Here is a 27,813-nt window from a genome sequence, read left to right on the forward strand (position 1 = left end):
GTCAGTACCTCAAAAGAGGAACAACTATGCTTAGAACTGGTTTCCCTGTCAGAGGCTGGGCTGATGCAGAGAAGAAAACTGCTTTTCAGTAGTTACACCATGTTCAGCAGGGCACCAGCTTTCCTTGGCACAAGGGGAAACTGAGATTTTACAGTTCCCAGTTAGGTGCCATTTTCCTTTACCATATATTTGTTTTTCCTTCACTGGAAAAAAAATTGGCTAGAGTTCCTCTTAAAGACAGGCCTCCCTACTGCCTAAAGATAGGCAGTAAATGTAAATACACACAGGAAAGCTGCTAAGAATACAGCCTTGGTGAGTGGCAGGGTGGAGGCACTGCCCTTGCCAAATGTAGCGTTGTGCCTGCCCCAAGGACACGAACACATGGCAGTTCTGGATATCTGGGCGAGAGCAAAGGCACAAACCAGCCTTCCACCCTCCCCAGGCAGCAAGAGGATGAGCCCTACCTTCTTCTCTCCTCCCAGTTACTTGATTCCAGATCCAGCTTAGCCATGCACCCAGGAGAGAGGACTGGCCCACAGCCCACCTAAGAGACCACCACCAGTGGTTGCTGTTTGTTCCAGCCTTCTGTGCAGTAGGCAGGAATGAAGGTCAACACAACACACACACACCAGCAAACAGGCAGCTAAAGGTATCAACGCTCCTGTATTAAAGTGCAATTCAAAAGTTACAAACATTCATGGTTGATTTTTTGTTTTTAAATACAGAGTTATTAGAGTATCTCTAACTCAGACTTAAACGGTGTTTATAGGTAAGGAAATTTACTTCCCCCCAGCGCAGGGCTGCTTTAGGAATTCACACTCGCAAGTCATGCAAGCCTGACTTACAGCAGAGCCCTAGCACACAGGGAAGTAAGAAGGAAAACACTCCTTCCCCTTCATTGTGTAGGTAGGAAGGCTGTAGGAAGAAGTACGATCACCCCATATGTAAAGGGTCTCCACCAGACTACAGAGACACTCTTCAGAGCAGGTTTAATGGCACTATGCCCTAAGGAAGAAGGAAAGGTTGTGGCTGAGCAGCCAGAGTCTCTGCAAGAGAGCGGAGCATTAGTAACATCCACACCAGACAGCGGTTCCCAGCGGAGAGAGGGCACTGCACCCCTAAGCCACCCAACTCCGGTATTACAGCGCCCACCAGCCCACGTTGCTCAGATGCGGGCATACGCGCCCCGGCTGCAGCGGCTGAAGGAAAAGAGGAAGGCCAGTTTTCCCCTGTGGAGCTAGCGCACAGCGCAAGCTTGCTCAGCGAAGGGAGCCAGGGCTGCAGGACCTGTCTTCTGACAAGGCTACTGCCAGGCCATCTTCCTAACGTAACACATTTTGCTCCAAGGCAAGCAGCCTCCTGTGCAGCACTTGACTCCATTACGCTTGAAAAACGGCTGCTTGACACAGGATCATTGCACAGATATGGGACTCACTTCTAGGAGAGGGAAAGGAAGACTGATTTGCACGCCTGCCAGTCTATCAGCTCACTGCCCTGCAGCACACCTTTGTTTGCTTTTCTGTTCAACCTCTACAAAGGCAGGATGATTGGGGACCATCCCCTTCCCTCTTGCGTAGCCAAATGCTTCAGTGTCTCTTAGGATGCACTTCCCAAGTTCATCACCCCACGACTGTTAGTCCAGGACATGAAACACACAATTCCAGCACGATACAGGATTTCCAGAGTCCCATCTCACGCTGAACTGTGCCAGAATTTAAGGAAATTTAACACCTTTTGGGGCACCCAAGGGTCTATGCAGGAACCTCAAGGCTCTCTGTACCCTTCCTCTTGGATGGTGCTTCAGAAGAAGTCAAGAGTTTGGCATTCCAAGTGGTTTTACTCCAAGATCCCAGAGCCTTCCTATTTCAGTCCTAGATTAGTCATGTGGTGTACTGGTGGTTTAATAAGTCGTCCATCTCTCCCCTGAAGCCAATGGCAGAGCAAAGGATTAGTGCTTCGACCCCATGAGATAAAGCAAGTAAGCAGGAAAGTGCTGTTGTTCCATCTTGTATTGCCACTGACTTAATGTTTAAGGAGGGCAGTGGCTCAGCTGCCCAGCACTACATATATTGTATATATACAAAGAGACCTAGAGATATGCTACCCCGAAGGGTAGTAACAGCCAAGTTGTCTTCAGGGAGAGAGAGAGAGTGTGGAAGGCTGGTTGCAATTTCCTTCTCTTAGTTGTTCTTCTTATCCTCAGGAGGTGCATAAGGAGGTGGCTGATCCTGGAAGGAGATAACAGTAGAGTCAACAACCCTGCCTGTTTTCTGATGAGTTCTTCCCAGGCATTCCCAGGCTTGGCTTACAAGAAACAACTGCTCTTCAGTGAGCTACACAGAGCCAGGTGCTGTGGTTTAAGCTGTCATTTCACCACACCATTCCTCTCTAGTATCAGTTATGCTGCCTCCCATAATGTTTCTAGTGAAGGTCCCCTCAAAACCAGGTAACAAATGGTCGATTGCAAACGGACCGTTTAATCTGTTTTAATTGCCATCCTCCCTTCACTTCCAGGGCTTTGTCTCTGTCAACGTTCATGGCTCTGACCCCGCAGACAGCAAGCCTCTGGGCTGAGGGCCAGCTTTGCTGCTCCATTGGTCTCCAGCCCACCACAGAGCCACACGAGGCAGTGAAGGGCACAGGCAGACTGGCTGTCACATAGCAGACAGAGGCTACAGCCTACCTACCGGCTGCCACTGACTGAACAGTAAGAGACCTCCCCGTCTCCATGCGGCCCAGAAAAAAATGAAAACAAACCCCACATGCTCTCCTCCTTCAGTGACCTGCTCTTCTTTAACTCTCCCCACTTCCAGGCCCAACAGGAGAGAGCTTCTGTCGTACTGAATGGCTGTTACTGGATGAATGTTAAGGCTCTCCTCCTTTCCTGATTGAGGATTTAACAAGCCTTCTTCACGGCACTATCATCCACACCTCCCAGGAAAATGCATACTTTCTGTGCATTTTCAAAGTGAAGGCATGCTAGGCTCTGCTAGGAAAGCAAACCTGTCTCTATTAGTGATGGGAGAGGGAGCAGGCACACGCAGGCCGCAGGCGCAGTACTCACCACAGGCATGTACACGTTGTGTGGGTTGGCAGGGTTGTAATACGCACTGGAAGCAGCTTCCATGGCCTTGCTGCCCCCTAGAAAGGAAAGGGAAGAAGCAAGCGTAGGACACGCTCATCTACATGCCTTAGGCAGTGGCCCCAGCCCCAGAGCCTTCTCCCCAGCCATAGCTCTTTTGAGGAGTCAACAAATGTCCAAAGAGCTAGCAGCAACCGCAGCAAGCTGGGTTTGAATTTAGAGCAGCTCAGGAAAGCTGCAAGCTGGCTAGAGCTGACCATAAGCTGGGCAATGCAGAGCTGAGCAGCTCCCCCCACACTCTTATCTCAAATAATAGATCAAGATGACTTTGAGCTCCTGCAACAGCAACAACAGCTTCCCCACCCCACGCTGTGCCTACACCGCCACCCGCAGCCCAAGCACCCTTTTGCATCCAGACCCTGGCAGCCCCCCAGTCCCATTACCTGGCATCCCCGGGCCCACCCAAGCTGGGGGAGCTGAGGGGGCTGAGGGTCCTGCAGGAGATGGCTCCGAGTAGGGGGGAGGAGGTGGCACATACATGGGGTTCATGTTTGGAAGTGGTGGGTAAATACCTGAAAAAGATGACACCGGATTGATGCTTTGGACCATGGCAATGGGACAGAGGGGAAGAGAGCACATTAGCCCTGGACAAGAGCAGTGGTCAGGGAAGCTCTGCAGGCTCAGCAGGGACGCAGACAACAGGGATTTGATATTTTGCTAATGCCCATCATGCCAGCAGGCAACAATTCTCTGCCAAGCAGCAGCACAAGTTACAAACCACATTTTCACCTCCCATCTAGCTGCAACTACAGAGACACATGGGCGTGATCAACAGCACGTGACAGACTTTTTGCAAGGACAAGGATCCTTGATGGAGACAAAACCACAGTAACCCTCACCGTACCATCGTGATTTCTTTACAACCAACACCAAACACACCCTGCCAGTCATCATTACACAACTTCCAAACCTGGAGTCTGGGCATATGGATATCCCATGGGCTGTGGAGCAGGTCCATAGGCATTCATCGGAGGCGGTGTATAAGGATAGGGTCCATTTGGTGGTGGAGGAGCAGCATAGCCCCCCGGCACAGGTGAATACCCCCCTGGAGCAGGTGGGGCGGGTGCGTACCCTCCGGGCACAGGTGTATAGCCATAGCCAGGGTTCTGGAGAGGAACGCCCCTGGAAGCTAAGGCGCACATGTTTAGTAAGCCAGACATCCTTTTGTTACAGTTAAACATGTAGAATAAAAGAAAAACAGTCCTGTTCATGCAGTACCATTTCCAATCATCTAAATTCACTATACAGTCCTGGCAAAGTACTGCGCTTGAAGAGCATTAGCCTCCTCGCTGCGAGTATACAGGGTGCTAAAGGAAACGAGCTGCAAAAATACTAGCTATCAGGTACCAGTTCAATCATAGAGCTCCTGCTCTATGCTGCATTTTAAAATGCACATTTCTTTATAAAGAAAACTTTTGTATCAGAAAAAAATGTACATTTTCCCCCATTTGAAAGTTTTAAATAGAAGTTACTATTTTAAATTTATTTCCGCCCACCTCCAAATGTGCACGTTAACTTCCCCCATCTTACTCCGCTATTATAGAACTGAGCTGAGGGTAGGTATAAGTGGATCAATTTTTCACCATCACATATCTCAACTTTATTCCAGGAGGAATAAGGTTCTGTAGAAAAAGGCAGTCCACCTCAGAAGTGCAAACTCCAGAATATTCTGATTGCACAAAGCATTACAATAAAATAAAGGGATTGGAAGGAAAAACAAAAGTTCACTCGAAAAAAAAAAAACCACAACATTGCTGTGGAAGAGTGCATAGAGTACCCCTCTTCACCCAGCCCACGAAGTTCAAAAAGAACACTATTCTCTAACTAGCTCAGCCAGTCGTGGGGGAACCGCAGGCTCTGAAGATCCCTTACCATTAGAGGCAGCTTTGAACATCAACTGTCCAAACTCAATGGCTCCTCCACTGTTGAAGGTCAGTTTAAACGTCCCCTGCCCTTCCCAGCCACCTAGGAGAGAGAGAATTACAATTGAAACAGACTGTTAACCTCCTCAGTAGCAATCAAGCCAGCAAAACAGTTAATACTCCAATTATTTTTTTCTTCTTTATTTCAAAACTGTTTTGTGTCATATTGCCAGAGGGAAAGAGTTGTGACACTGCTATCGGATGTCCCCCAAAACAGTATCTGAAGAAGATCAGGAATTTATTTCTTTACCCTTTAAAAGACAATCCCCACTATAGTTATGTAGAAGCAGCCTACTCCAGATACTAGGATGTTTTGTCCTTTCCTGAAAGGTTTAATAGAACCTAATAACGAACACAGTGTAAAGAACGAACACTTAATTCACTGAGGCTTTTAATCAAAAGCCCTCAAATGAAGTTTTATTGCTGAGCTCAGTGGACTACAGATCAGGATCTGCAACTCAAGCTAGGATTCAAATCAAATGCAACATTTTTAATCTCTTTGACCCACAGAAATTCAGACAGATTATAAATGCTTAGGTATAGTAGCACTTTTTCAGAAAAAAAATCAAGTAGGTGATGACATGGCAGGATAAGAATGCTTTGTTTTGTATGGGGTTTTTGGTGTTGGGTTTGGGGGATTTTTTTTTTTTTAGAAAAAAAGATGTCTTTTAAATAAAAGATTTCATAAAATAAGATTTCTCTTCCTTGTCTGACTAACAATGAAGTTAGCAGAAGTAGACAGAGTATCCTGGGGACAAAGTAGAAATAAAGGACAAAAATATAACAAAACAATCCACCATGGATAAAGTCATCCCCCTGGAGAATCACCTCTTTAAAATCACTTAGTATGATTTCAGCCCAAGAAAGTGGGCTGATCCACAGTCCAGAGGACTCAGGCACTTTAAGACACAGTTAGGAACAGGAAGTAAAAGCATAAGCTCTCCAGATGCCATCAAAATGCACATAAACTACTTCTAGGGCTGAAGAGGGAAGAAATTTGAACCAGAAGCCTTGTTTTTAATCTGTTTAACTTCTGCGATTCCCTATGTTTGGTCATGACCATGACTAAGTCTTACCACAGTTTCATCATCAAATTGGGAACAAAGCTAAATCAATGCTATACAGCAGCATCCTAGATGCATGCAAACATACGCGATCTGATAAGTGACTAATGACCTCCAGAAAACAAAAGTGGTTGCTACTTTTGTCTATCAATACCAATGACTGGTGACTTGGTCACTTACCCACCCTTCCAGGTCAAAGATGGGAAAACAAGCACATGCAGAAACCAAATAAACGTGACATACACAGCAAGACAGAAGTTACAGGGTTAAACAAAAGCTATCCTGTGCAAGTCAGTTATTAGCTTTGGGGGCAGAAAGTGACACTGAAGCAGTGCCTTAAAGTTCAGAAGACACGTGGACAAGCTAGCTATACTGCTGTAGCTACTCTGTCTTTTCTGTGCACGTAGGCCATCCATCTGATGTTCAGCAGAAGATAAAAGGACTTGTGACACTTGGGAAGAGTTCAGCCTACAAAGCACGGGCACATACCTCCTGCCTCGGCCTGAATCTGTCCTTTGATGTAATTGGCAGAGAAAACAGGCTGCTCAATGGAGCATCCTTTCACCAAATAAAACGGCATCATGAAAGACAGCATAGGATCCTTGCCCTTCGACACAAAGATCATCTGCAAGACAGGAGGGAATGCCTCTGAATTACTTGTATTAGATATAAAGGGTGGTCATGGAGTGCTAGCTGTAGCAGCACCCAAAAAGAGGATAACTCAACTCCTAGTATCCGCATGCACTGTGTTATTTCACAGCTTTAATACCGCGGGATCCCAAACAGATGTGAAGGCACATGGCTCGCTCGCCTGAAGCATGTACGTTGCAAAATAATGTACCACTCAAAACACACATGCACATTTATAGAGTTTTATTGTTCTTCTTTTTAAGGATAACCTGTGACAGTTTTCAAAGAAAGTCATATTGACTGACACATTATACAAAATATATTCTCTAGACAGTAATTTCCTGGACTGCACATGCCTTTGTAGGGAATTGGGATTGTGACACAGGCATGAACCATCCTATTTCCCCTTTCTCTCCTCCTACCTAGTACTCTCAGTGGTTCTTCCCATAACACAAATCACTTCTATCACCAACTAGGTTTCTCATCTAAAGTCTGCAAGGTCCCTTGAGAAAGAAGTCCTGCTGGCATCAGACTTACCCTGTAAGGGGTGAGATATAGCATCCCTTTCTTGGTGCCTTTGAAGGCTTCAGGCTTGCCCGTCACGTCACTGAAGGAGAGCTCCACATCTTTACACTGTTTGAGAACACTACAGGAGGAAATCAGACAAATTGGAGAGACAAACTCAGCAACAGCTCTGACACGCACACACCTCCATCACACAGGGAGGGGGGATAGCACACCAGAAACTCTCACTGTTATCCCAAAAGGCTCAGTTCTGACGCGGGCCCTGCTGTTTTTCCTTTGAACAGAGAGGGATGATTTATGCAAAGAGGAAGAATTCATCCTCTCACCTGTGACAACCCCTGCTCCTCCTCCACAAAGAGAAGCTTTAAATGACAGTTTCTCTTTCTGTCTCCAAAACCATGAGGCTGAGCAATTCCTCTCTCCGCATAAGAAGAGCCTCAGCCCAACAGTCAGGGGACAGAAAGGGGCAAGGTGTCTGAAACTGCCCCCCTTGAAGCCAAGGTATCACCTCAGAGCAAGCCTCTCTTTCCAAGTCCATGCTCAAATCCAGGACCGGCCACCAAATGGGAAAACAGCACAGCTGTAACACCACACCCACTGTGCAAACCGAGGAAGTTGCTTCACTAATACCCTCACTGCTGACCTTCCTTCATGTGATTTAAGTAAATATTTGTAATAAACAGCACCATGCTAAGGAACATTAGTGAAGTCTGCTAATGACACCGAAGTCAGAAGGGAACTGTGAACATTGCAGGGTCAGGGGTACGGAGGCGACTGAAAAATTAAATATATTTTCAGGAAAAATGAAAGAGTCAGCTTGGGAAAGCGTGTCACTGAATCTACAGAGCAGACCCTAAACATACCACCTAGTAATAAAATTTGCAGAATAAACCAAAGAGCCTTGGGGGTGACAACTTTGCAGTGTGCTACAGCGCCAGAAGAACCCGAGGCCTGTATGGTTCAAGAGCGCAGAAAAAGAAAAAAACAAACCCTAACCCAACACAAGCCCGAAGAGGCCAGATCTAAAACTATCCTTATATTCTGATCAGCCTATTGTAGAAGTCAGATGAAGTAACGAGTCAGGAAATCGCAAAATTATTGGGCGAAGGAAGGAATCAACAGGGTCAGCATATGGGAAAACAACCAAAAGCCCTGTAGTTTCAGAAGAAAAAAAACCATAACAGTATAGATGTATCTGAAAAATGTATCTATCCAAGACAGACATTAAAAAGGTCTAGCTTTAATGTGAAAAAAAAAAATCCTGACAAAGAAAGAAATTCTACTGGGAGATTACTTCATAGTTGAGCTAGATGCAGATTCTCAGACTGGCTGAGAGGGACAGACTGACAAGGCAGCAGAGCTCTTTCCATTTCCAAGATGTGGAGGGGAAACATTTCTTCTAAGCTAGATAAAACCAGCTCCTCAACAGTTTGGATCATACCAGGACACTTCCTCAACCACGTCCTGTAGCAACGTTTCGCGTCAGTTTGCCTCACCGGGAAGAATTTCTACATAGTTGCTTTAATGTTTACTCCTTCCCAGCTACTCACACAAGCAAATAACGCGCCGTCGCCGCCGCCACAGGGCATAATCAGGCTGCTGAACTGGTTTGGGCCTGCATGCCGGTCCAGGGATGTGACGGGAGGGCTGTGCACCCCGCGGAGCACCCACCTGTGACTAAGCGGCACCTCGAAGAACGGCGTGAGGTCAAGGACCGAGAGATCTCCTTTAAACCAGCAAAAGCCCTGCACTCCCTCACCATCAGTTATGAGCTCAACGTTATTTGGAGCGTATTTTTGCAGTGTGCTCTTCCTGCTGTTTACCAGCCCCAAGCCAACTCGATGATCCTTTACTGGGCCTCTGCTTCCTAGGGTTTCCCTAGCCGAGGCCCGGATGCGGGAGCACCCCCGGGGAATCAGCGGGGAGCCCCAGCCGGCCAGGCCGGTCCGTCGGTCCCCACTCGGGGCCGGGGCAGGCGCCGAGCCGCCGGCCGCGCTGTCACGAAGAGAGGCGCTCCTCCCGCCACGGCACGCTCTCCTTACTTTGAACTCAAGTGATTAAGACTCCCACCTACAGCGGCCTCTGCCCCTCTGACACCGCTAATTACCTGACAGGTAATAAAAGGCAACTCCTTTGCCGCTGGAGCGGCACGAAGGGCCGCCGGGCTTCAGCCGCCAAGGCGGGGCCGCTCTGCCGGCTCCAGACAGGCCCGGCACCCGCCGCCCGCCCCGCTCCTCGCTCCGCTCCCCGCCGCCCGCCCCGCTCTCCGCTCCCCGCCCCAGCCCGTCCCCCGCTGCCAGGGAGGGCTTTCAGAGCGCAGCCCCCGGGCCGGGCCGGGCCGGGCCGGGGCCGGCAGGGGCCGGGGGGGGCTCCCACCACCGGGCCCCGCCGGCCCCCAGCCCGGCGGCGCTGCCAGGGCAGGGGGTGAGGAGGAGCCCCCCGGCCCGAACCCGGCCCCGGCCCCGGCCCCCGCAGCCGCCCACCGGTACCTCTCGGCGTTGGGGATGACGACACCACCCTCCCGCCCGTGGTTCCTGTTCAGCGCCATCTTGTCCCCCGCTGGGCCCGCCCCTGACCCTGTGACGTCACCCCCCGAGAGCCCCCGTGACGTGACGTCACGCCACGCCACGCCACGCCACGCCACGCCACGCCACGCCACGCCACGCCACGCCCCCCCAGTGACCTCTCCCGGCGGGCGCGGGGCGGAAATGAGGTGACGGCGGCGGTTGTCAGGTGAGGCTGCTTTAATGGCCGCCGGCGGAGGGGACGCTGCAGCTGGCGGCACCGCGCCGGTCCGGTCGGGCCCTCCTCGCCCCTCCCCCCCCCCCTCCCGGCCCGGCGGCGGCCCCGCCGGCCTGCGGCTGGCTGCCGGCTGGGCCCGAGGCGGCCGGGGAGGGCGCTTTCCCTGCACCCCCCGGGCCGGCGCCCGGCCCGAGCGCGGTTTTTGCCGTCCCCGGTTGGCGTCACCCTCGCAGCGCCGCTTCCCGAGGCCTCTGCTGGGGTGGGAGCGGCGCCGGCAGCGCGTCTTGGGCAGCCTTTCCCCCGAGACGCCTGCTTGCGAACCGTCGTGAACCGTCATTAGCTCGTCCTCACGACTAACCACAAATACGAGTGCCTACGCGTCGCGCTGCTCGCTCTTCTTGCTCTCTCTGCTCGCAGCATAACCGCGCCTGCCCTGATGCTCGTTACCGTCTGAGCCTAAATGGAATTTGTCCAATGTAAAAAAAAAAAAAAAAAAAAAACAAAAAACCTTTGGGATTCACCATGCGTTGCAAAATTTTTCTGGTGAATGGCCTACGTGGTGAAGAGTTTGTGAGCCTCTGAGCGCACCAAGTGGGGACCTCTGGGGAAAAATTTAGCCTCTCCCCCCCGCGATACTGTTCGAGTGATATCTCCGAGGGGAACACCTGATGTGCTGTGGTCATCCTGGGCTCAGCTGGTGGCACGCGAGAGCTAGGATCCGTTCAGGCTTTTCCCAGCTTATCCATCGGCAGAGACTTTTTCCCAACGGTATCTTCTGCTGTCACGCAACATGGGAAATTTTTGGTATTTGCCTTTCTGGCAGATACGCAGATACCGGTAGGATATTTGCATGAGCAGATGGCAGTGAGGAATACCTGAGCTTGCTTTTCTCAGCAAGCTTTTGTGGATCCGTTAGAAGTAGTCCACGATCTGACAGGAAATTATAGAGCAGAGCTTAAAAAACACCTTATTACAAACAAACAAAAATTCCTAAACCTATAGGGCAAAACACACAGCCTTGTCGTTGCAATCCATGTGACAGGCAAAGGAAAATCTCTCTCTTCTGTTGCATGGGGTGTGCTTTGCTTTCATTAAGCAGGGCAGCAGTGGCTCTCTGCCATAACCCTTGTTGGGGCCCAAAAGTCGTAGAAATGACCATACCGCAGCCCAGGGTGACGCAGCCCAGTGGCAAGAGAGTTCCTCTAGAGCAGTCGGATGGCCACCAAAGAGCTGTGTGAGAACGCAAGTGCAGGGAACACCTCCGCACGCCCCCGCTGAAGACGACGGAGCGTGGCTTCGTGCTTCAGTGCAGTGAAGAAGAGGAGCCCTGAGGAAGTCTTTCCTATTGCGCTGGGTTTAAAACATTATGTAGAGGATAGGCAGGAGCAGCCACAGCTGAGGGGGCTGAGGAGGTGCTTCTGGCAGCTGGTGATGCTGGGGACGCCTCCACGCCTGGCCGGCTGGTGGAGACAACCTGGGAAGAGAGTTTGACCCCGCGTTGGGCTGTGGATGGCCAGCGTGGGTGGCGGGATGGGTAGCAGCGTAGCAGGATGGTTTCTTCAGGGTCCGTGGTATGGCTGCTGGCACCAGTGACGAGGCTTTTGTTCTCTGTGGGGCCGAGGAGGCCTGGTGCAGGTGGGAAGGCGGGTGCAAGGCTATATGCACACGCTGCATACAGGAACACCGGGAGCCATGAATGTGGGTGGTGAAAGGACTGCAAAGAGCCGCTATGGCCCTCACGTCCTCGCGGTGCTGAGAATGGCTGATTTGGGTGGACAGGTTAGGAGTGAGAGCAAAAAGACCTTTGCTTTGCAGTGACAGCACCAGAGAAAGCCACAAGATGGACATATGCTTAGACAGTTTTGCTAAGGCTTGGAGCACCCTCTTCCCAGCCCTGACCCCTGTGCAGCTTTGTCAACCAACCTCAGTCCTGGCTTGAGTCCTTCTCTGCTGTTCCCTTGCTGGGACCTCTTCCTCCCTCCCGTGCCAGCCTTTCCAACCCCCGTCCCAAACCTACTGCACTTCCCCTTACTTGCAGCACCGCCGTCCCGTGCCATGGCATTCTGCATGTGCATTTTAAGTGCAACCTGCTATTCTCCTGGAGGTGACAACCCCTGCCAGCCACGTGACATGCTAGGTGGACAGGCAGACACTGCCAACCTCAGGACATCTGTGATTTTCTCCCCTCCTCCCTTCTGCCCAGCCAGACCTAACGCTTTCCACCTGGCTCAGGGACATCCAGAAAAGAGCTGACAGCGGCTAGACACAAGCATATAGTCTTCAGTAAAGCTGTGCCTCTTTCTGCTCCTGGGTCTTCACCTCCCTCCCTGTCCCCTCCAGGGGAAGGTAAAACAGACAGCTTCTCAACAGGACACAAAAGCACATTGACAAGGAGGTGTGGGAGCTTGGGAGAGGGAGGAAACAGCCTGGAGAAGAGGAAGGTTCAAGTACTCGGAGAAATGAAGGAGAGAGAGAAAGGGTCTAGAGCAGAGAAAGTGAGACAGAGAAAGAAAGGAAGGAAGAAGGCTATGGAGGGCTAAAAGGGAATGAGGACAAAAGCACAGGAGAGGAGGACATGGAAGCTGGGAGGGCAGTAGGAGGGCGGAGGAGCAGCACGAGCTGAGACTGCTGGAGTAGCAAACGCAGCCATTTCGGTGAGGAAGAGGTATCTCCTATGTTCCCACCATCGGTGGAGACCCAGGGAGGCACCCTGGCCCACTGCTTCTCAATCCACGGCTCTTTGCACTCCTCCAAGATCCCAAAGACCCTGTGCCAAGAGGGGCTCTCCCTGGGGGAGCTCCTGGCAGGGTACCCCTGTGGCACTGTCTTCCCTGTGCTTCCACAGCAGGGGCCGTGTCGTGGGGGAAAGGTTCGGCCGGGACCTGCTCCGCACTGGTGGAGAGAGACTGCTGCAATGGGGGATGAGGTGGGGTGACCTCAGGACAGCTTGGTCTGATCTGCACAGGATCAAAAGCCTGGGACACAAGCATGGCTTTTGATCTTAGCGCTGGGCAGGGCAAATGCACCTTCTGCAGCAGGAACACGTTCTTTTCCTCTGGGCTTTGCTTCTTTTGGAAAATATGGCTATTTTCCCTGGGTACTTTGATGCCTCTCAAATATTGATGCTACAGCCCAAGAACTAATTCTGTCTCCTCCCACTGTTCACTTCCCCTGAACCGCAAAACATGTAATTCTGTCACTTCTCCCATCTATCCACGTCCAAGCTGCCGTTTTGCCTTGGGAAGCCACAGCAAGAAATGGGGATAAAATGCTGGGCCACCATGCCCTCAGACCAACCAGCTGCCTTCCCACCCACTGAGGACACAAGAGAAATCTCTGCTGCCATCACTTGAAGACACTGCATGCACCAACTCCACCATCTCTGCTGGAGTCTCCCCTTGCCATGTCTCCAAGTGATAAAAACAGGACCACAGCATGCCCCACACCTCCCACCTCCGAAGCCCTCCTGCCCCCAGAAATCCTTTCCCCCCATCCCTATTTCCCCCAGGCAAGACACACAGCTGAGACGGGAATGAGAGAAAGGAAGATGACGGACAGTCCGCTGTGCAAAAAACCAACTGAGAATGAGGACACTCTGGGAAGGACGGGGGAGACGCCTTTGGTCCCTCTCCGGCACATAGGTAGGCACACGCACACACGCACGCACTCACGCTCGCGCCCTCTCACGCACACGGAGGATGCGCCACATGCTTCAGACACAGGCCCGTGGTAGAGTCAAGGGTAGCAGGGGTGGGTTGTTGTATCCAGAGACACTGGGTGACATGGGGGGGGTGTCATTCACAGGTTACTTTCATGGTTTTCCTCTGTCTCGACAGTCATGGGGGGCAGCCCTCCGTTGTCATTCAGCCGCTTGGCCCTGTAGGTCTCATAGTGGATGTTGTGGGTCACTTCTTTTAGGTCCTGAAGGTGGGTCCTGTAGGGGGCAAAGTGAAGACGGGGTTGGAAAGAGGATACGATAACCAATATCAGCACAGTCAGTATTAATCTTCTGATGATCATTTTATTCCCCGAGATAAATGGAAGATTTCTTCAGTCAGCCTGGCTAAAGAGCGTACCCCTCTTTCTGCATGGATAGCATGGGTGCCATCATACAGAACTGAGAGCTGGAGCATCAGCATTCAAGAACACATAGGCAGGGTGCAGGATATAGTCTGAAATCCCTGGCTGTGCTTGCCAGCGTCCTGCCCCTCTCACACCTGTGCCAGGGGGACAGCTACTGGCCGTCCTGGTGTGTCAGAGCAGACATGGGCTGCTGCATCTGAAGTGGCGGTGAGACAAGGAAGCACCAGGAGGGTGTATCAGGTTCACTGCAGAGCATAACCTGCAGAACACTGCTGTGAGCATTGTCCCTAACCTCCACAGAAAGCCTGTGGGCTTGGATTGCTCTGTGCTTTGTGATGATCACTTGGTTAGGATGTTTTTACTGGAAGACTTAGGGAAAACATGTCTGCTGCAGAAGGTATCACAGAACAAAAAGAGGGCAGTGGGGTGATGTCAAAGCATTGTACCTGGCCAAGTGTCTCAATACCACCATACCCACAGGGGGAATGAGCCGCAGGGCTCTGGCTTTGAAGTGTGTTTCCCTTATTTTCGGTGTTGTTTTAAAACCTTATTGTATTTATAGGGAACAGAGGTCACTCTGGATCTGCAGCTCTTCTACAGAATTTGGGGCAGATATCACTTGTGCTGAGACAACTTTATGAAACAGAGTAGAAATAAGATAGGACAATGAAAGCTGAATGAAATATGGAATTTTTCACTTCCAGGTCATATGTTCCAGCACATCCCTCAGCCTGGTAGGACACGTGGTCTAGGATGTGGTAGCGGCCTCTTTCTCACTGACTCCAGCCCAGACCTGTTTATAAATGAATGCTTATAAATGAAAAGTGGCACCTACTTGACATAGTGGTCATGTCACTAAGAGAGGCACTAGAGTATCTACCCCTTAAGTCAATCCAACCCTACCCCACATAAGCTTTCACTGCCTGAAATGTACTTTATTTTCCTTTCCATAGGGGCTATTTCACTCTAAGAGGGTCTCAGGAAGACTCCCTGCTCATCAAGAGCAAACTGGTACATGACCATGGCCTTACCTGATGACAAAATCTCGAAGTAGGGCAAATTCACAGTGAGTGAGGTTTTCCACTGAAAAGAAAGCAAGCAATTGTTATATTTGATTTTTTCAACAACCTTTTTGTGGTTACAGAGCATGGGAAGGTCATTGCCATGGGGCAGGTTCCAGGTGGGCAGAGCCTGCACACTTCCGAAAGGACAGACAGTTGTCTGAACGCCGCACTGTCAGGCAGTGAGGAGACATGCTAAGAGGGGCTGAGCAGTCACATGTGAATTTTCATTTGAAAACCAAGGCAACCTCAGGAGCTCAACTTCACACAGTGTGGTGTTCGGAGTGGCTCCAACTTCTGCCAGTTGGCGGTAGTGGTACCGCATTGACCTTGGCAGTTCCCTCCCAGGAGAGCTACTTGAGAATTCTCCTCTTGCTTGGTTTCAAAAAGTTTATCACAAAAGGGATGTGAAGGTAGCCATGGGACATGTTATCTGGACACCAGAGGTACTTCCAGCTCCCAGGAGCAAGGGTTTTTTTACCTTCAATGATTCCCCAAGGTGTTTTCCTGCCCAGGACTCTTTTGCCATTCACTTGGTACTCCTTATCACTGCCCACCACTGCGAAGGGCATGCTTTCCTGCTGGGGAGAGACATGTGGAGAGACCTATTGAACCCATTCCAGAGAGCAGCACCATCACTGTTCCCCATCCACCTTTCCTCCTCTCAGCTCACCAAACACAAGGCCTTTTCCAAGGGAAGAAGTTCTCCAGAGCAACACTTCACTGGCTGTCCTCTTCACCTGTCAGTGCTATCCCTAGCATTTTGGGCCCTTGCTTTACAGGTGTCCTTGCACCCCCTGGTGCAAGGTATCCTTGGTGGATACCTTGCAGCAGTGCCAAGGGCTCTGGAGCAGGGGGCAGAACTTTTCTGCACCCATCTCCAGCATTTCTGAAGAGGGGGATGACCAGAGAAGATGTACCTTGGCATAACCAGGAGAGAGTCTGTCAGCCCAGGGCTGATAGTTTGCAGTGAGCATTTCTCACCGCATTTGTAGTTCTTCACCAGAAGAAGGAGAGGCCTCAAAATAATCCTCCCCAACAAGACACATGAACATTCAAGAAGTTTAATGGCTGAAATGGTTGTACTGAGGAAGGCCAGAAATGGGGTAGGGGTGCAGCTTTCCTGGGAAGTGGGACAGTAGGTGAGGCTATTGGGGACCCAGATTATCTCTAAACACAGGGAGAAACCATCTGTTTCCAGAGTGCAGGAGACCCTGCTATCCATAAGGTTGTGCAGATGTTCATAGATTTGCTCTGCTTTATAGATGTCCCTGGGCCTGGGAAGGGACTGCAATTACCACAGGAGCGGAGATTAAAAAGCAGTTTATTTCTTATGTGTAAGACTATCCAAACCTAGGGCAATGATGTTGAAGTGCAGAACAAAATGCGGTGCCCTCCTCAAAACCAGTAACAGTTTGGAGAAGAAGCAAAACCCATCTAGTCTTCTCCAGAATGTGTGATGTATTGCCAAGTGGGAAATTATTAATTAAGATGGGGTAGGTGGGAATTTCTGTTGGGGCTGTGACAGCTGGGGGAGTTGAAAGGGCAAGTGTCAGGCTGCAATGCAAGACTCCTGGAGTTTCTTGAGGACTGCCACGGAGACCAATCTGTTTTCATGAATGGCCTAGCCACAAAAATGATGAGCGGGATAGTTAAATGCACTAGCATCACAAGGCCAAGAGGTATTGTCAGTACAAAGGTAGACTGGGTTATTATCCGGGAAGATGTTAGTTTGAGGTACAAAGAACAGCACTTAGGAAATAACATCAAGAGTTTCTGCTATGACTTCGGAGCTCATGAACAAGCAGCGACTGAAGGAGTGGAAGGACCCCATGTGCTAGTCAGTCACAAGATGACCACGAGCCACCAGTGTGATGCAATTGTTTAAAAAGCACATGTAGTCCACGGGCTTAGCAGTTCAGATCTCAGAAGAGACGGGGGAGCATGGGGTACCAGCACCAGTGCTAGAAAATCAAACCAAACTGGAGCAGGCGCAGAAAAAAGTGACTAGGAGCATGGACTGGTGAGGAATGGGAAGCTCATCCAAAGGAGCTTGTCTCCTTCAGCTGACCAGAAGGTCAGCAAAGGATAATACGCTTCTCTATAAATGCTTTGAGTGGTGGAGGGGACCACTAGGTAGGAGAACTGCTTGAGTCAGTGTTGGCACAAGAACGCAGATATAATCCTGGGTACAACCTGGCCATGAACAAACACAGGCTGGAAATTAGGAGACAGTTTCTAAGGCTCTGAGGAGGGAAGGATGGGACAAGCCTTCTCACAGGGGCTGGGGGAGCAAAGAACTGGACTGCTTTTCAGGTCAAGTTTGGTAGGCAGATGAGAGGGCTCCTGGGGGAGTTGTTTGGGACAGAGGCTGGACATCAGCCACACACCAGGGCCCTTTGATCCTTAACGGTGGCCAAACAGAGCATTCAGCAAGAGGAGGTGACACATAGTCCTTCCTCACTCAGCCTTCATAGCACCCTGTAGTAATGACAGGGACAAATTAAGCTGGGAAGGAGGAGTGACCATCCATTACATCCATTGCATCTTTCATTCAGGGACCACGAAGCACTTAAAACCTTCTAGTGACACATGTCTGTCTTACACTTGTTAAATACGACCAGCCCTCATCCCCTCTTCCTCTCCCATAATAAAATGTTTCCTACCCTGATTTTGTCGTTCTCTGTTTTATCCTCCAAGTCCTCATCGAATTCTTTCTGGGGGTAAAACTCGATCCCATTTACTTCTAGCTCTTTGCGCACCTGGGCAGAGAGACATTTTGAAGCACAAAGCAACACAAACCTGAAGGGAAGGCAGGTGGGACGGCCGGGCAAACACATCTGGGACATCATTCCAGCAGCAGGGGCTGAAGGGATTGTCCCCAGGGAAGCGTGCAGCAAAATGAGGACACACGGCAGCAATGATGACTCATTCCTCCCCAACCCCAGTTACTTGTCTGGCTCTGCAGTTCCCATGACAGAGCATATCATGAGATGTCACGGGGATACACACGTTTTTTCTCCCTGTAACAGATACCCTTAGAGCCATAAACAGCTGCATCTTCAGGACTTACACACCAACCCAGCGTTGGACTCTGTGCATGCTCTGGGGACTGCGCTGCAATCCCAGGAAGAAGGATACCGCTCATTTCTCCTACCTCCAAGGTGGGTCAGGGAAAGATCCCATGCAGGAGAGGAGATACTCACTCTTTGTTTGAATTCGGTCTTCTCCTCCAAGGTCATGGTGTCAGCCTTGGCAATAACCGGGATGATGTTCACTACCTTGCTGAGATGTTTCATGAACTCCAGGTCCAAAGGCCGCAGGCTGCAGTGCAAGAGGGAACAACATGGAAGGGGTCACTTTACCCTCCTCTCCTTTCATCCTAGTGACTCTCCCAGCATCAGGGAAATCAATGAAACTTCCCTTGTGCGTACCCTGCTTGCTGCCACCATACTCTCATCTCCTTTTTCCCGTCCATCCTGCCCTCTCCCAAAAAACACAGTGGCGTTTCTCCTGCCCTTGTTATCCTAGACCCCTTCAAGCCCCGCAGCACCCGAAGTTAAGCTAAACAGTGGCCAGCCCTGCAGGCAGGACCCCTGGGTCTGTGGCTGAGACGGAGCAGTGCAGGGTATATATCTGGCATGGAGGCACCAAGGGCTTGAGGAAGGACGAGGGACTGTGTACGTACGAGTGGCCCGTGGGGGAGATGAAGTAGAGGCAGCAGTGCACTCGCGTGTCTGGAATTCGTTTCTTCCTTGCAATATTCACCTCCTCTTTCAAAAATTTTTCATATTGCTCATTGATGTATTTCTCAATAGGCTCCCAGCTGTTAAGGTGGGAGAGAGAGATGAATAGACAGGTACAAATCTCCTCATGTTCCTGCCTACGGTGTTCCCTGCTCTGACAGCAGCAAAGCAGGCTCAGGCATAAAAAATACCCACCACAAGCATCTTGCCATCAACAGAGATGTTTAAGAGTTTCTGTAACTGGGCACAGAAATAGGCATTTGCTATGTAATGTGTGCATACCCCCGAGCATGCACACAGACCCATGGCGTTCACAATTCCACATCCCCATTACTGGGCCCCCAACTGCAATAGGATGCCAGACACTTTCCAGGCCAAGTAGATGAGAGTCACTCCAGATACCATCTGAACTCCAGCCCTTTCTGGGACACAAGGCCTTGACCATGTAAAACTCACCAGTTCTCATTGTTGATCTGGTCCCCAAATCCCGGCGTGTCGATCACTGTCAGCTTCATTTTGACACCACCTTCTTCAATGACTGGGGAAGAAATTGCAAACAATCATACGCCTCCTTGGGGACCATCATGAAGCATGTCTCTGTGCCCTACAAGGGAACAAGAGCGCTCTGCCCTCCTCCCTGCCCAGCAAGCATGACCAGGCCAGGCTGGGTCATGCCTCAACAGTTGTGACTCCCACTTGCATTTCTGACCCCAAATTTTGGTAACCTTTGCATCAAAGCCACCTTATACCACTCTGCCACAGGAAAATGGATTTGTGCTCAGTCTGTGTCCCGGAGGTAGTACCTACCTTACACAACTTGTCCTCCCCTCCAGTGCATCATCCTGAATCTGAAATGATGCTCGTTACTCTGCACTGGTGTAGAAGCTGTGCTGATGCTTTGCCACAAGGAGATGTGCTCCATCAGGCTTGGAATGGGACTCACCAATGCAATTTGTATACATCATTAAGCGTCTGCAGGTGGGAATGACTTACAGCAAGACTTAATTCACACATGTAGACTAATGTCTTGGCAGAAGAAATAACTATAACTCTTTTTCTACTCCTTGCTTTTGGCTGTGGCATCAGTGGCATTGCTGTTTAAGAAAAGCCTTGTCTGGCTCTGAGGCCATCTAAAACCAGCACTTGTCCTTTAGCTTCCCGTGGAGAAAGGGCTGCCTAACAGCAAAGAACTGTTTGTATAGACTACCGGGGTCTTCTGCAAGACTGTGCTGAAGCATCAGTATTGCCTCCACCCCAGCAGCCTGGCTCTTACCATGCCCAATGGCTTTGATCTCCACTGTCTTGGGGATCTTCTCCTCCCGATTCCAGCCTGAAGATTTGCGGCTCACCTGGGATTTGAAGAGGGTGTTCACCAATGTCGACTTTCCCAGTCCGCTCTGACCTGAGGATTGCAAAGAGGAAGCTCGTGACATCTGCTACAGCCCAGCGATGACAGCAGACCCAGGGGACAGAGCCAGGCTGGCAGGGAAAGGGGCTGTAGGTGTCTCCTTGCCTTGTGCAGGCTCTCCTTTCCCCCAGAGCAAGCACTGTCTGCTCCCTCATGCCCTCCCTGCAGGGCTCACTCACCCACCTGGCCTCATAGGACAGTCCCTGGCCATGGTTCCCAGTACCTCAGCTGGTCCCTGCCTACCTACAACCATGATGTTGAAGTCGAAACCTGTCTTCATGGTTTTCTTGCGCATCTGCTCAATGATGGTGTCAATACCGATGTATCCCAGCAAGTTGGCGTTAATGCCCATGGGTTTCATCGGTACGACTGGTTTTTGTCGCGGCTCTGGGACCAGCTCAGACATGGCTGCTTCGTTTTTGCTCTCCACTGGCCCTGAATGGGGAAAAAGATTGAAAAATCATCATTGAGGTGTAATGAGGACCTCCCTGCTGACCTGTCACAGGGCCTGAGGACAGCTTTGAGCACCCATTTCAAGGGCTACTGAGAATGACTGCACGGTAAGATTTCACCAGTAAGGCTCTTCATGGAGGAACATCTACTTGAGTTTCCAGCACGCTCTTCTATGTATCACTCCAGATGAGGAGGTGGAGAAGTGGGGCTTGTTGAGCATGCAGCATATTGGTGGATACCTCCAAACAGCAGAAGCAGACGCAGTGAAGCTCGCTGGGCTCCTAATCGGGTGCCCAAAGCTCTGTGTGTGCCTCCTCATTTTTGTCTCCCAGTTCTCACCAGGATCACCAGTGTTTTTCCTCTCCGAGTTTAGCATGAAATTTATGATGGAACAGACTTTCAAAAATTATCATGTGTCAAGTCCCAGCATTGAAACAGTTTGGGATTTACCATGAGGACTTGCAAGCTTGGCCCTTGCCAGGGGCGGCTGCGTTACTGGCTGTGCTGTGCAGGCTGAGTTCCTCAGAGGAAGGCAGTGGTGGAAATTCAAAGCATGGCCACAGCCTCCACGCTCGCCTCCTGCCCGTGGATCAATGGTTTTTGTCATGCTCAAGAAACTAATCATCGTGATCAATAAACCTCATCTGCACCTTTCCCCCCTTGCCTCCCCCTCCTGGGTTCTTCCATGTAAAACAAACAAGCAAAAAGAAAGGTCCTGCGGGCTTTCCGGCTTCCCCAACTCTTTTTTGGGTGATGGCACACACTGCTTGGGATGGGCCTCGTCCATTTATGTCTGTCTCTTGTCTCATTAGTGAGCAGCTCCCACCCGCTGGGAGGAAGAAAAGCTGTAATTGGTGGGGAAGGGAAGCGTGAGGGATGAATCTAGAAAGGAAGATGAAGGGGATGGGAATTAAATACCTTCCATATACAAACCAGCTGCAAACTAGAGCCTCTCCCACTCTAATTTGACTCCCCCATGCTTTGTCTCATTAGATGGTTATTTTTCCAGGACAGGGACAGCATGCGTTTTTGCTTGGTAAGCACTCCGCTTGTTTTGGATGCCACTTCAGTTCAAATATCTCACACTAAATTATCCCTTTCCATCGTTTTGGTGGAGTTTTTCGCTCCTCTCAGCAGAACCCGCTGGCTGCAGAGGAGCACATGAGCAGCAGGGCTGCCATTTGGTGGGTGGCATGTGCCTCTTGGAGAGGAAGACAACTCAGAGGTCACAGGGCTGGGGACACTGACAGCACCAGTCCTGGGTCCCCATGACAGCTCAGCCAGGCCAGGCAGAGACAAGGGTTGGGGAGAGGTCAGAGAGATTTTGTTCAAGGACAAGGTTAGGCTGTAACAGGCTGCATGGCTGGCTGGCGACCCTGCCTAGCATTCCCACATCAAAGCTCCTGTGCAGACACAAAGGGCTGCTCTACACAGGGAAAAATTTACATTTTATATATAAGCTTTAATATCCCACTGTCGTATGCGGGGGGTAGACCTTGCGGAAGGGCCACCCTTGGCAAGGAAAAGGGTGCCTCCACCCAGCTCCCTTTACACTGCTTGGGAAGTCTTTTATGCTACACAGGGAGAAAGGATCTTCCCTCTGTGTGAGAGGACGGCAGCGCAGCCACCTGCGCACAGCACCGTGGGTAACGTCCAAAGGATCTCGTGCCACCTCCATTCCACCTTGCCCACAGAGGAGAGGTCTGCCAGAGGATGGCCCCCCCGTCCTGCTCTTCCCCACCGAGCAGAGGCACTCTGAGCTATCATCACCCTCTCCTGAAGCAGTGAGCAGCACCCTGGGGGGACCAGAGCACAAGACAGACCATTGGCTTGAGCCAGGCTGGCAATTTGGAGCACCTCATGCTGACGGGCAGCAGCCGGAGGAGGCAGCCTGCCGAGCTGAGCACTTCTCAGCTGCAATCCGCTCTTACACCCATCAGAGCTAGTCTGGGCCTTTCCTGCTGACAAAGCATCCCCTGAGGCTCCTGTTGTCTTTTTCCAGCTTTCTCAAAGCTGCTGCCAGCCAGGAAAGCCCATCTCTCTGGCACAGCACGGAGGGCCAAGCCAGCCGACTCTCCTGCACCCTGCCCTTCACTCATCCTCTCCCGGGCTGCCCCATGCCACCTGTACCGTAGTCGTGTGGCTGTGCCGTGCCCCTCATCCTGCTGCAGCATCCTCCAGTGCACACCCCACACAGCCCTGCTGGGATCCCACCTACCCCAGAGTGGGAGAGGAGAGAGGGAGGAAGGGAATGATGAGGGGATGTAGGGCAGGGGGCTGTGGCCCCAGTGAGGCACTTGGCTACTGCAGTAATGGGGGCAAATAAACCCCGGAGGTGGACAGGGAATAGGTTGAGGTGGGAAGAAAGCCCAGCCGAGCAGCTAAATGGGATGGGTGCAGGACCTAGGCCATGCAGGCTGCGATCCCTTTGCTGCCCAGGCAGTAGCTTGTCCTCAGGTAGTCTGTTGCGCTCTCCTTTATTCCTTCAACTCCTTGTTCTTAGATAGGGAGGAGGAAGGAGGGAAGTTGCTGGCAGCCAACCTCAAGGCTCACTAAGAGGTTTATCACTCACCCCTCAGTCTCACCGAGGGTATGCTTTGCTCAGAGCCAGCAAATGTTGCTAACTCTGCTGTGGACATCACAATACGTGGCCACCCCTTTGCAGGCTTTGCTGCTGGAGCCAGGAGCTTGCAGTGGCTGGAGCAGATATTTCAGAGTCAGGATCCTGAGCACTTATAAAAAGCCCTGAGACCAGGAGAAAAGATCTCCAGAAGTCTTCTTAAATATTTCCTGGATTTTATACTGGTGATGTCGCCCTGGGTGTTTTCATTTTGGACATTCAAGGTCTTGGCGTAGACAACCTCCCTTTCTCCTCTCAGTCGCTTGCCTTCCTCCCTGTGTGGGGTGCCTTCCCATACAGCCTCAGGAAGGGAAGCCCCCATTTTGCAAAGAGGTACCCAAGGGCTCAGATTTCTGCACACGATTTTCCACCTCTTGACTCCCACAGAGGAATCCAAGGAGCCAACTGAGGAACAGCCTGACGGGGTGGTCAGGGTGTGCAAAACCAGGGCCAGAGCTGTGAGAGGCACCTTGAGACATGAAATGTGTCTACCTGGTCTCGTGGGAATGGCTCTGTTTTACGTGCAGTAACGCTAATGCTGCTATGAAGCCTCATTAAGCGCTCTGACCGACTGGTCAAGGGGTAGCATTATGCATCCTAGGCACATCCCATAGCCCCTCCAGCTGTCCTCTGTAATGAATACATGATAGGGCACTACAGCCAGTACAGCTGATGATGAATAGAGGGTTAGCCAAGGTTAACCACTTACATCCGCTGTTTGCATTGCCACCCTTTTCCCTGCTGCTTTGTTCTGTCTGCTAAGCGAAACTCATTTAAGAGGGCGGTTGCTGGTGATACCTCTGCTGCCCGGTTCCCAGTGGGAGGTGGCCCGGGCTGGGCTGCCAGGGGATCACCTCTGGCTTACAGGAGATGCTCCACTCGGCTGCGGAGCAGGGAGAGGTGCAGCATCTGGGGCTGGGGCAGGCAGGGCCAGAAGGGCAACGGGTGCTCAGAGAGGTCCCAGCTAGCTCCTGCTTCTGACACCCACTGATCCACCCCAAAACCTCTCCCTGGAAGGCCGGTGTACATGGCCAGCAGCAGACACCTCTACTGCAGCACACCCTTCACATCTGCCTGCCTCTGACATTTGCAGCAGCCAGCTGGGGACAGAGGTGGCCCTGCAGGTCCCTTAGGGGCTCAGGTAGTGGGGACTAACATCTACTCTGTCCCGATAACCCAGATACAGTCGCATCCCCTCCCCCTGCCTTCCTGTCCTTTGTCTGAGTGGCAAGAGGGAGGGAGGGCTGCAAACAGTCGCTCACCACAACCCAGCTTCCAGCAAGGAAAGGCTATTTAACCCCCACCTAACACATGGATGGCCTCGCTGCAGCTCTCCTCCCGTGCAGCATGAGGCCATCCCGCTCCGGCTGGAGGCAGCGATCCACACACATCTCACCCCAGCCCCTTCCACCCGCATGGCCCCAGACCCATGGTCCCGCTCCCTGCAATCATGGAACAGGGAGAAGGGACAGGTTTGGAGCCTGAAGGTGGCTGGCAGGAGCAGGCTCTCGGCGGGTGACGCCAGGTCCCTAGGAAGGAAAGCAAGCAGCTGCTTCAGTAGCACAGCCTCCCTGGGGCTTGCAGGCATTAGAATCTGCTCCTTGCTTCAGATCTGCAGAGGTGCTGGGCTGAGAATCTCTCCACTGGAAAAATCCCTTTCCCCCCTCAGTTTCCGTGATGACCCCAGGGCATTTCTCCCAGCTGTGCAGGGCAAAGGCCGAGCTGTGCCGGATGCACCGCCTGACCTCAGGGTGCAGAACAGAGCCATTCTTCTTACCAGATCTTTTTGCCTGGCCTGAGGATCACCGGGCATTTCCAGTGAGGCAAGGAAACTCATCCCAGCCCTTTGGGCTGCTGCAGCCTTCCCAGCAGCAACCTTCCTTCCCCTCAGCGCTCTGCAGAGGGCTTGGGCAGGAGACTGGCTCTGCCAGGGCCGCAGTGAAATCTAGGGCAGCGTGTGCCGAAGCCTCTCTGGAGATGCAGGAGCTGGAGGCGAAGGGGCTGAGCACATCCCCAGCCCAGCTGCCGCAGGGTTAGATGCTTGCCTCAGCCCTGGCTGTACCCTCAGTGCTGCTCCCTGGCCGTGCAGTCCTTACCCCATACCCCAGCTCACTGCCTGGGCGGCACGGCTGTATCACAAGGCGAGAGGCTGCTGAGCACCCCTGGACCAGGGGACCCGTGCCACCGCAGCTGCCTGCCCCCTGCCCACCTGCCCCCCAGTGCCAGGGCTCCCTGCCCACCTGCTGGCTCCTGCGCAGGTGCCCAGGGAGCGGCACAGGACGTCCCCGCTGCCCCCGCAGCGACTGCCTGTCACTGGCAAGGGACAAGCCAGTTGCCTGAGCAGCTTGTGGGCTTCCCCCAGCCCTGGACCAGCTGGGATTATCTCTTTCTTTCAGAGCAGCCCCTGGCGCCAGCTACTCCCCATCAGCACCACAACCAGCCCTGCTCCTCCTTCATGCCAGACTGCTGCCACCGAAAGGAAAAAAAAGAGGAAAGACAAAGCCTGGACCGATTTCCCCCGCTGTTCATCGGGGTTATTCCTCCCCCGTGGCCGGAGCTGGGCAGCATGGGGGGCACGGCGGAGGGTGCCTGCACAAAAAGCCCAGTGGCGTCCCTCCAGCATCGCCCAGCCCTGCCAAGCCCAGAGCATCCTACCTTTGAACATGAAGCTTCCTTTGTCTCCGAATCCTCTCCCAAAGGGGTGGGTCTCACCCCACTTTTCTAGCCTGACGCTGATGCGATGTGGTGGGCTATGAGGCTCTCCGCTTTTACCTCTCTCTTTCTTCCCTGTGTCCTCTTCTCCCCCCCTTTCCTTCCCCTCCTTCTCCAGTGGCTATTTCAGCGGAGCGGAGATGCTGGTGCTGCTCCTGCTGCCATCGTCATGTGACCTGAATATTAAACATCGCCGCAAAATCTCCCCCCGCGCACCCTCCCCCGGCTCCATCCCAGGCCCCGGCTCCATCCCAGGCCCCCTCAGCCTCTCCGCCTGGGTGGGCACGGCCATGGGGACGGAGGGGTCGCCGCTGATGGGCCCCCCGTGTCCCAGAGGGGACCCCTTATACACCCGCACCCCTCCTCCCTCCACACACCACACAGACCTTTTCTTGCCCCTTTCCCTCCCAATTCCCCAGTGGTTTCAGCATCTCTGCTTGTTTAGGGAGGGGGATATTTAACCCTTCCTGGCTTCGCTCTGGCAGGGCTAAGAAAGGGCACTCTCTCTTCCCCTAGGTATTTATTGGTTTCAGGGGATTGCAAGGCCTCCTTCTGCTTTCCCGGAGGGAGGAAATCGGGAAGGTTTTGGCTCGTCAAAAGCCATTTGCCCTTCAGCTCCGCTTGCAGAGGCGTGAGAAACCTTTTCTCCTCCGGCACCGCGATTCCTGGCTGTCAGCCCACGGTGCAGAGGCAGAGCAAGCGCCGTCCCCTCTCTGTGTGTGTGCGTACACACGTGTGCATGCGTGTGCATGTGCGTGTGTGTGTGTGCGTGTGGGGAGCAGGGAGAGGTGCCGCCCATGGGCCATCTTGGGGCACACAGGTCACATCCCTGCGCACCCTGGCAGGCGTCCGTGCCTGGCGGTGCCCGCCTGCGCGTGTCCGGTGGATGTGCCCGCGCATGGAGAGCCGTGCAGATGCCCCTGGCTGCCGGTGCCTTTGGAGGGGGATGCCCCTTCCTCCCTCTGTCTTTCCTTCTATGGTTGTGAACCCCGGCCCCATCACACACCATGGCCCCACCACGCTGTGCTGGGGCACAAACATCTGGGACTGCTCTGACCCTCTGATGTCCTTTCAGGGCTGTGCCCATGTGTACCTCCACCACGGGGCAGCCCCCCAGGTGGGGGCCGGGCTGTGGGGCGGCTGACATACCTGGCAACGGTTTTGGGTGCCTCTTTTTGGGTGCCTCTTTTTGCAGCACCCCAGGGCAAAAAGGAAACTGCACCCACTGCGGGTTACAATCACCGTCGGTGCTGAAAAGTTACCCAGGCTAGGCTGAATGGTGTGGACACAAGCCAGCTGTGTCTGGACAGACAGACACACAGGCATCCCAGCACCTGCAACAGCTCCTGACATGGCACCCGCAGCTGCCCATTCCCCCGCCAGGTGCTGGACTCACCGCCACACGGGCTCACCTCCCACCTGCCTCTGCCCACCCACTCCCAGTGCGGGCAAAGCGGGGAGGAAGCCCCTGTCTTCCCCCACGTCCCCCCACTGCTCCCGAAGGTCCCTGCCGCACGCCAAGCCCTGTGGCACTGCCGAGGGACACCTCGGTGCCTCCCTCCCCCCTGCCCAGACCATCCCGGCAGCGGAGACCCACCGGAGCGTGGCGGGGAGCAGGGCACCCCCGTCTTCACCGCCGGGGCAGCCTCAGCCCCGCCAGGGCTGCCACGTCGCTGGGGGCCCTCAGCCACTATGGGCCGAGGCC

General features: G+C 52.5%; 2 protein-coding genes across 3 annotated transcripts; both read right to left on the reverse strand.

Annotated features, from left to right (window-relative positions):
- Positions 1-644: 644 nt before the first annotated feature.
- Positions 645-9,880, reverse strand: WBP2NL (WBP2 N-terminal like). The gene is made up of 8 exons (XM_087763783.1): positions 9,773-9,880; positions 7,296-7,404; positions 6,618-6,753; positions 5,015-5,107; positions 4,053-4,271; positions 3,526-3,654; positions 3,065-3,141; positions 645-2,228 (listed from the first exon to the last, which is right to left on the reverse strand). Exons 1-8 carry the CDS (start codon positions 9,829-9,831, stop codon positions 2,181-2,183), a joined length of 870 nt encoding a protein of 289 aa, XP_087619909.1. The 5' UTR covers positions 9,832-9,880; the 3' UTR covers positions 645-2,180.
- Positions 9,881-9,976: 96 nt separating this feature from the next.
- On the reverse strand, positions 9,977-27,812 carry SEPTIN3 (septin 3). Of its 2 annotated transcripts, none has more exons than XM_087763785.1 (10): positions 26,052-27,812; positions 20,567-20,758; positions 20,189-20,317; positions 19,372-19,453; positions 18,858-18,995; positions 18,376-18,493; positions 17,836-17,931; positions 15,651-15,747; positions 15,140-15,191; positions 9,977-13,959 (listed from the first exon to the last, which is right to left on the reverse strand). In XM_087763785.1, the coding sequence occupies exons 1-10, from the start codon at positions 26,059-26,061 to the stop codon at positions 13,824-13,826; spliced, it is 1,050 nt and encodes a 349-aa protein (XP_087619911.1). In that variant the 5' UTR covers positions 26,062-27,812; the 3' UTR covers positions 9,977-13,823. The 2 variants fall into 2 exon arrangements, with proteins under 2 accessions (XP_087619911.1, XP_087619910.1); XM_087763784.1 differs by having other exon boundaries at positions 15,651-15,750.
- Position 27,813: the final 1 nt, after the last annotated feature.

The sequence above is a fragment of the Nipponia nippon genome, unplaced genomic scaffold (assembly GCF_047370975.1).
Source record: "Nipponia nippon isolate SJK-2023a ecotype South Korea unplaced genomic scaffold, ASM4737097v1 scaffold_3, whole genome shotgun sequence".
NCBI classification, from domain to species: domain Eukaryota; kingdom Metazoa; phylum Chordata; class Aves; order Pelecaniformes; family Threskiornithidae; genus Nipponia; species Nipponia nippon.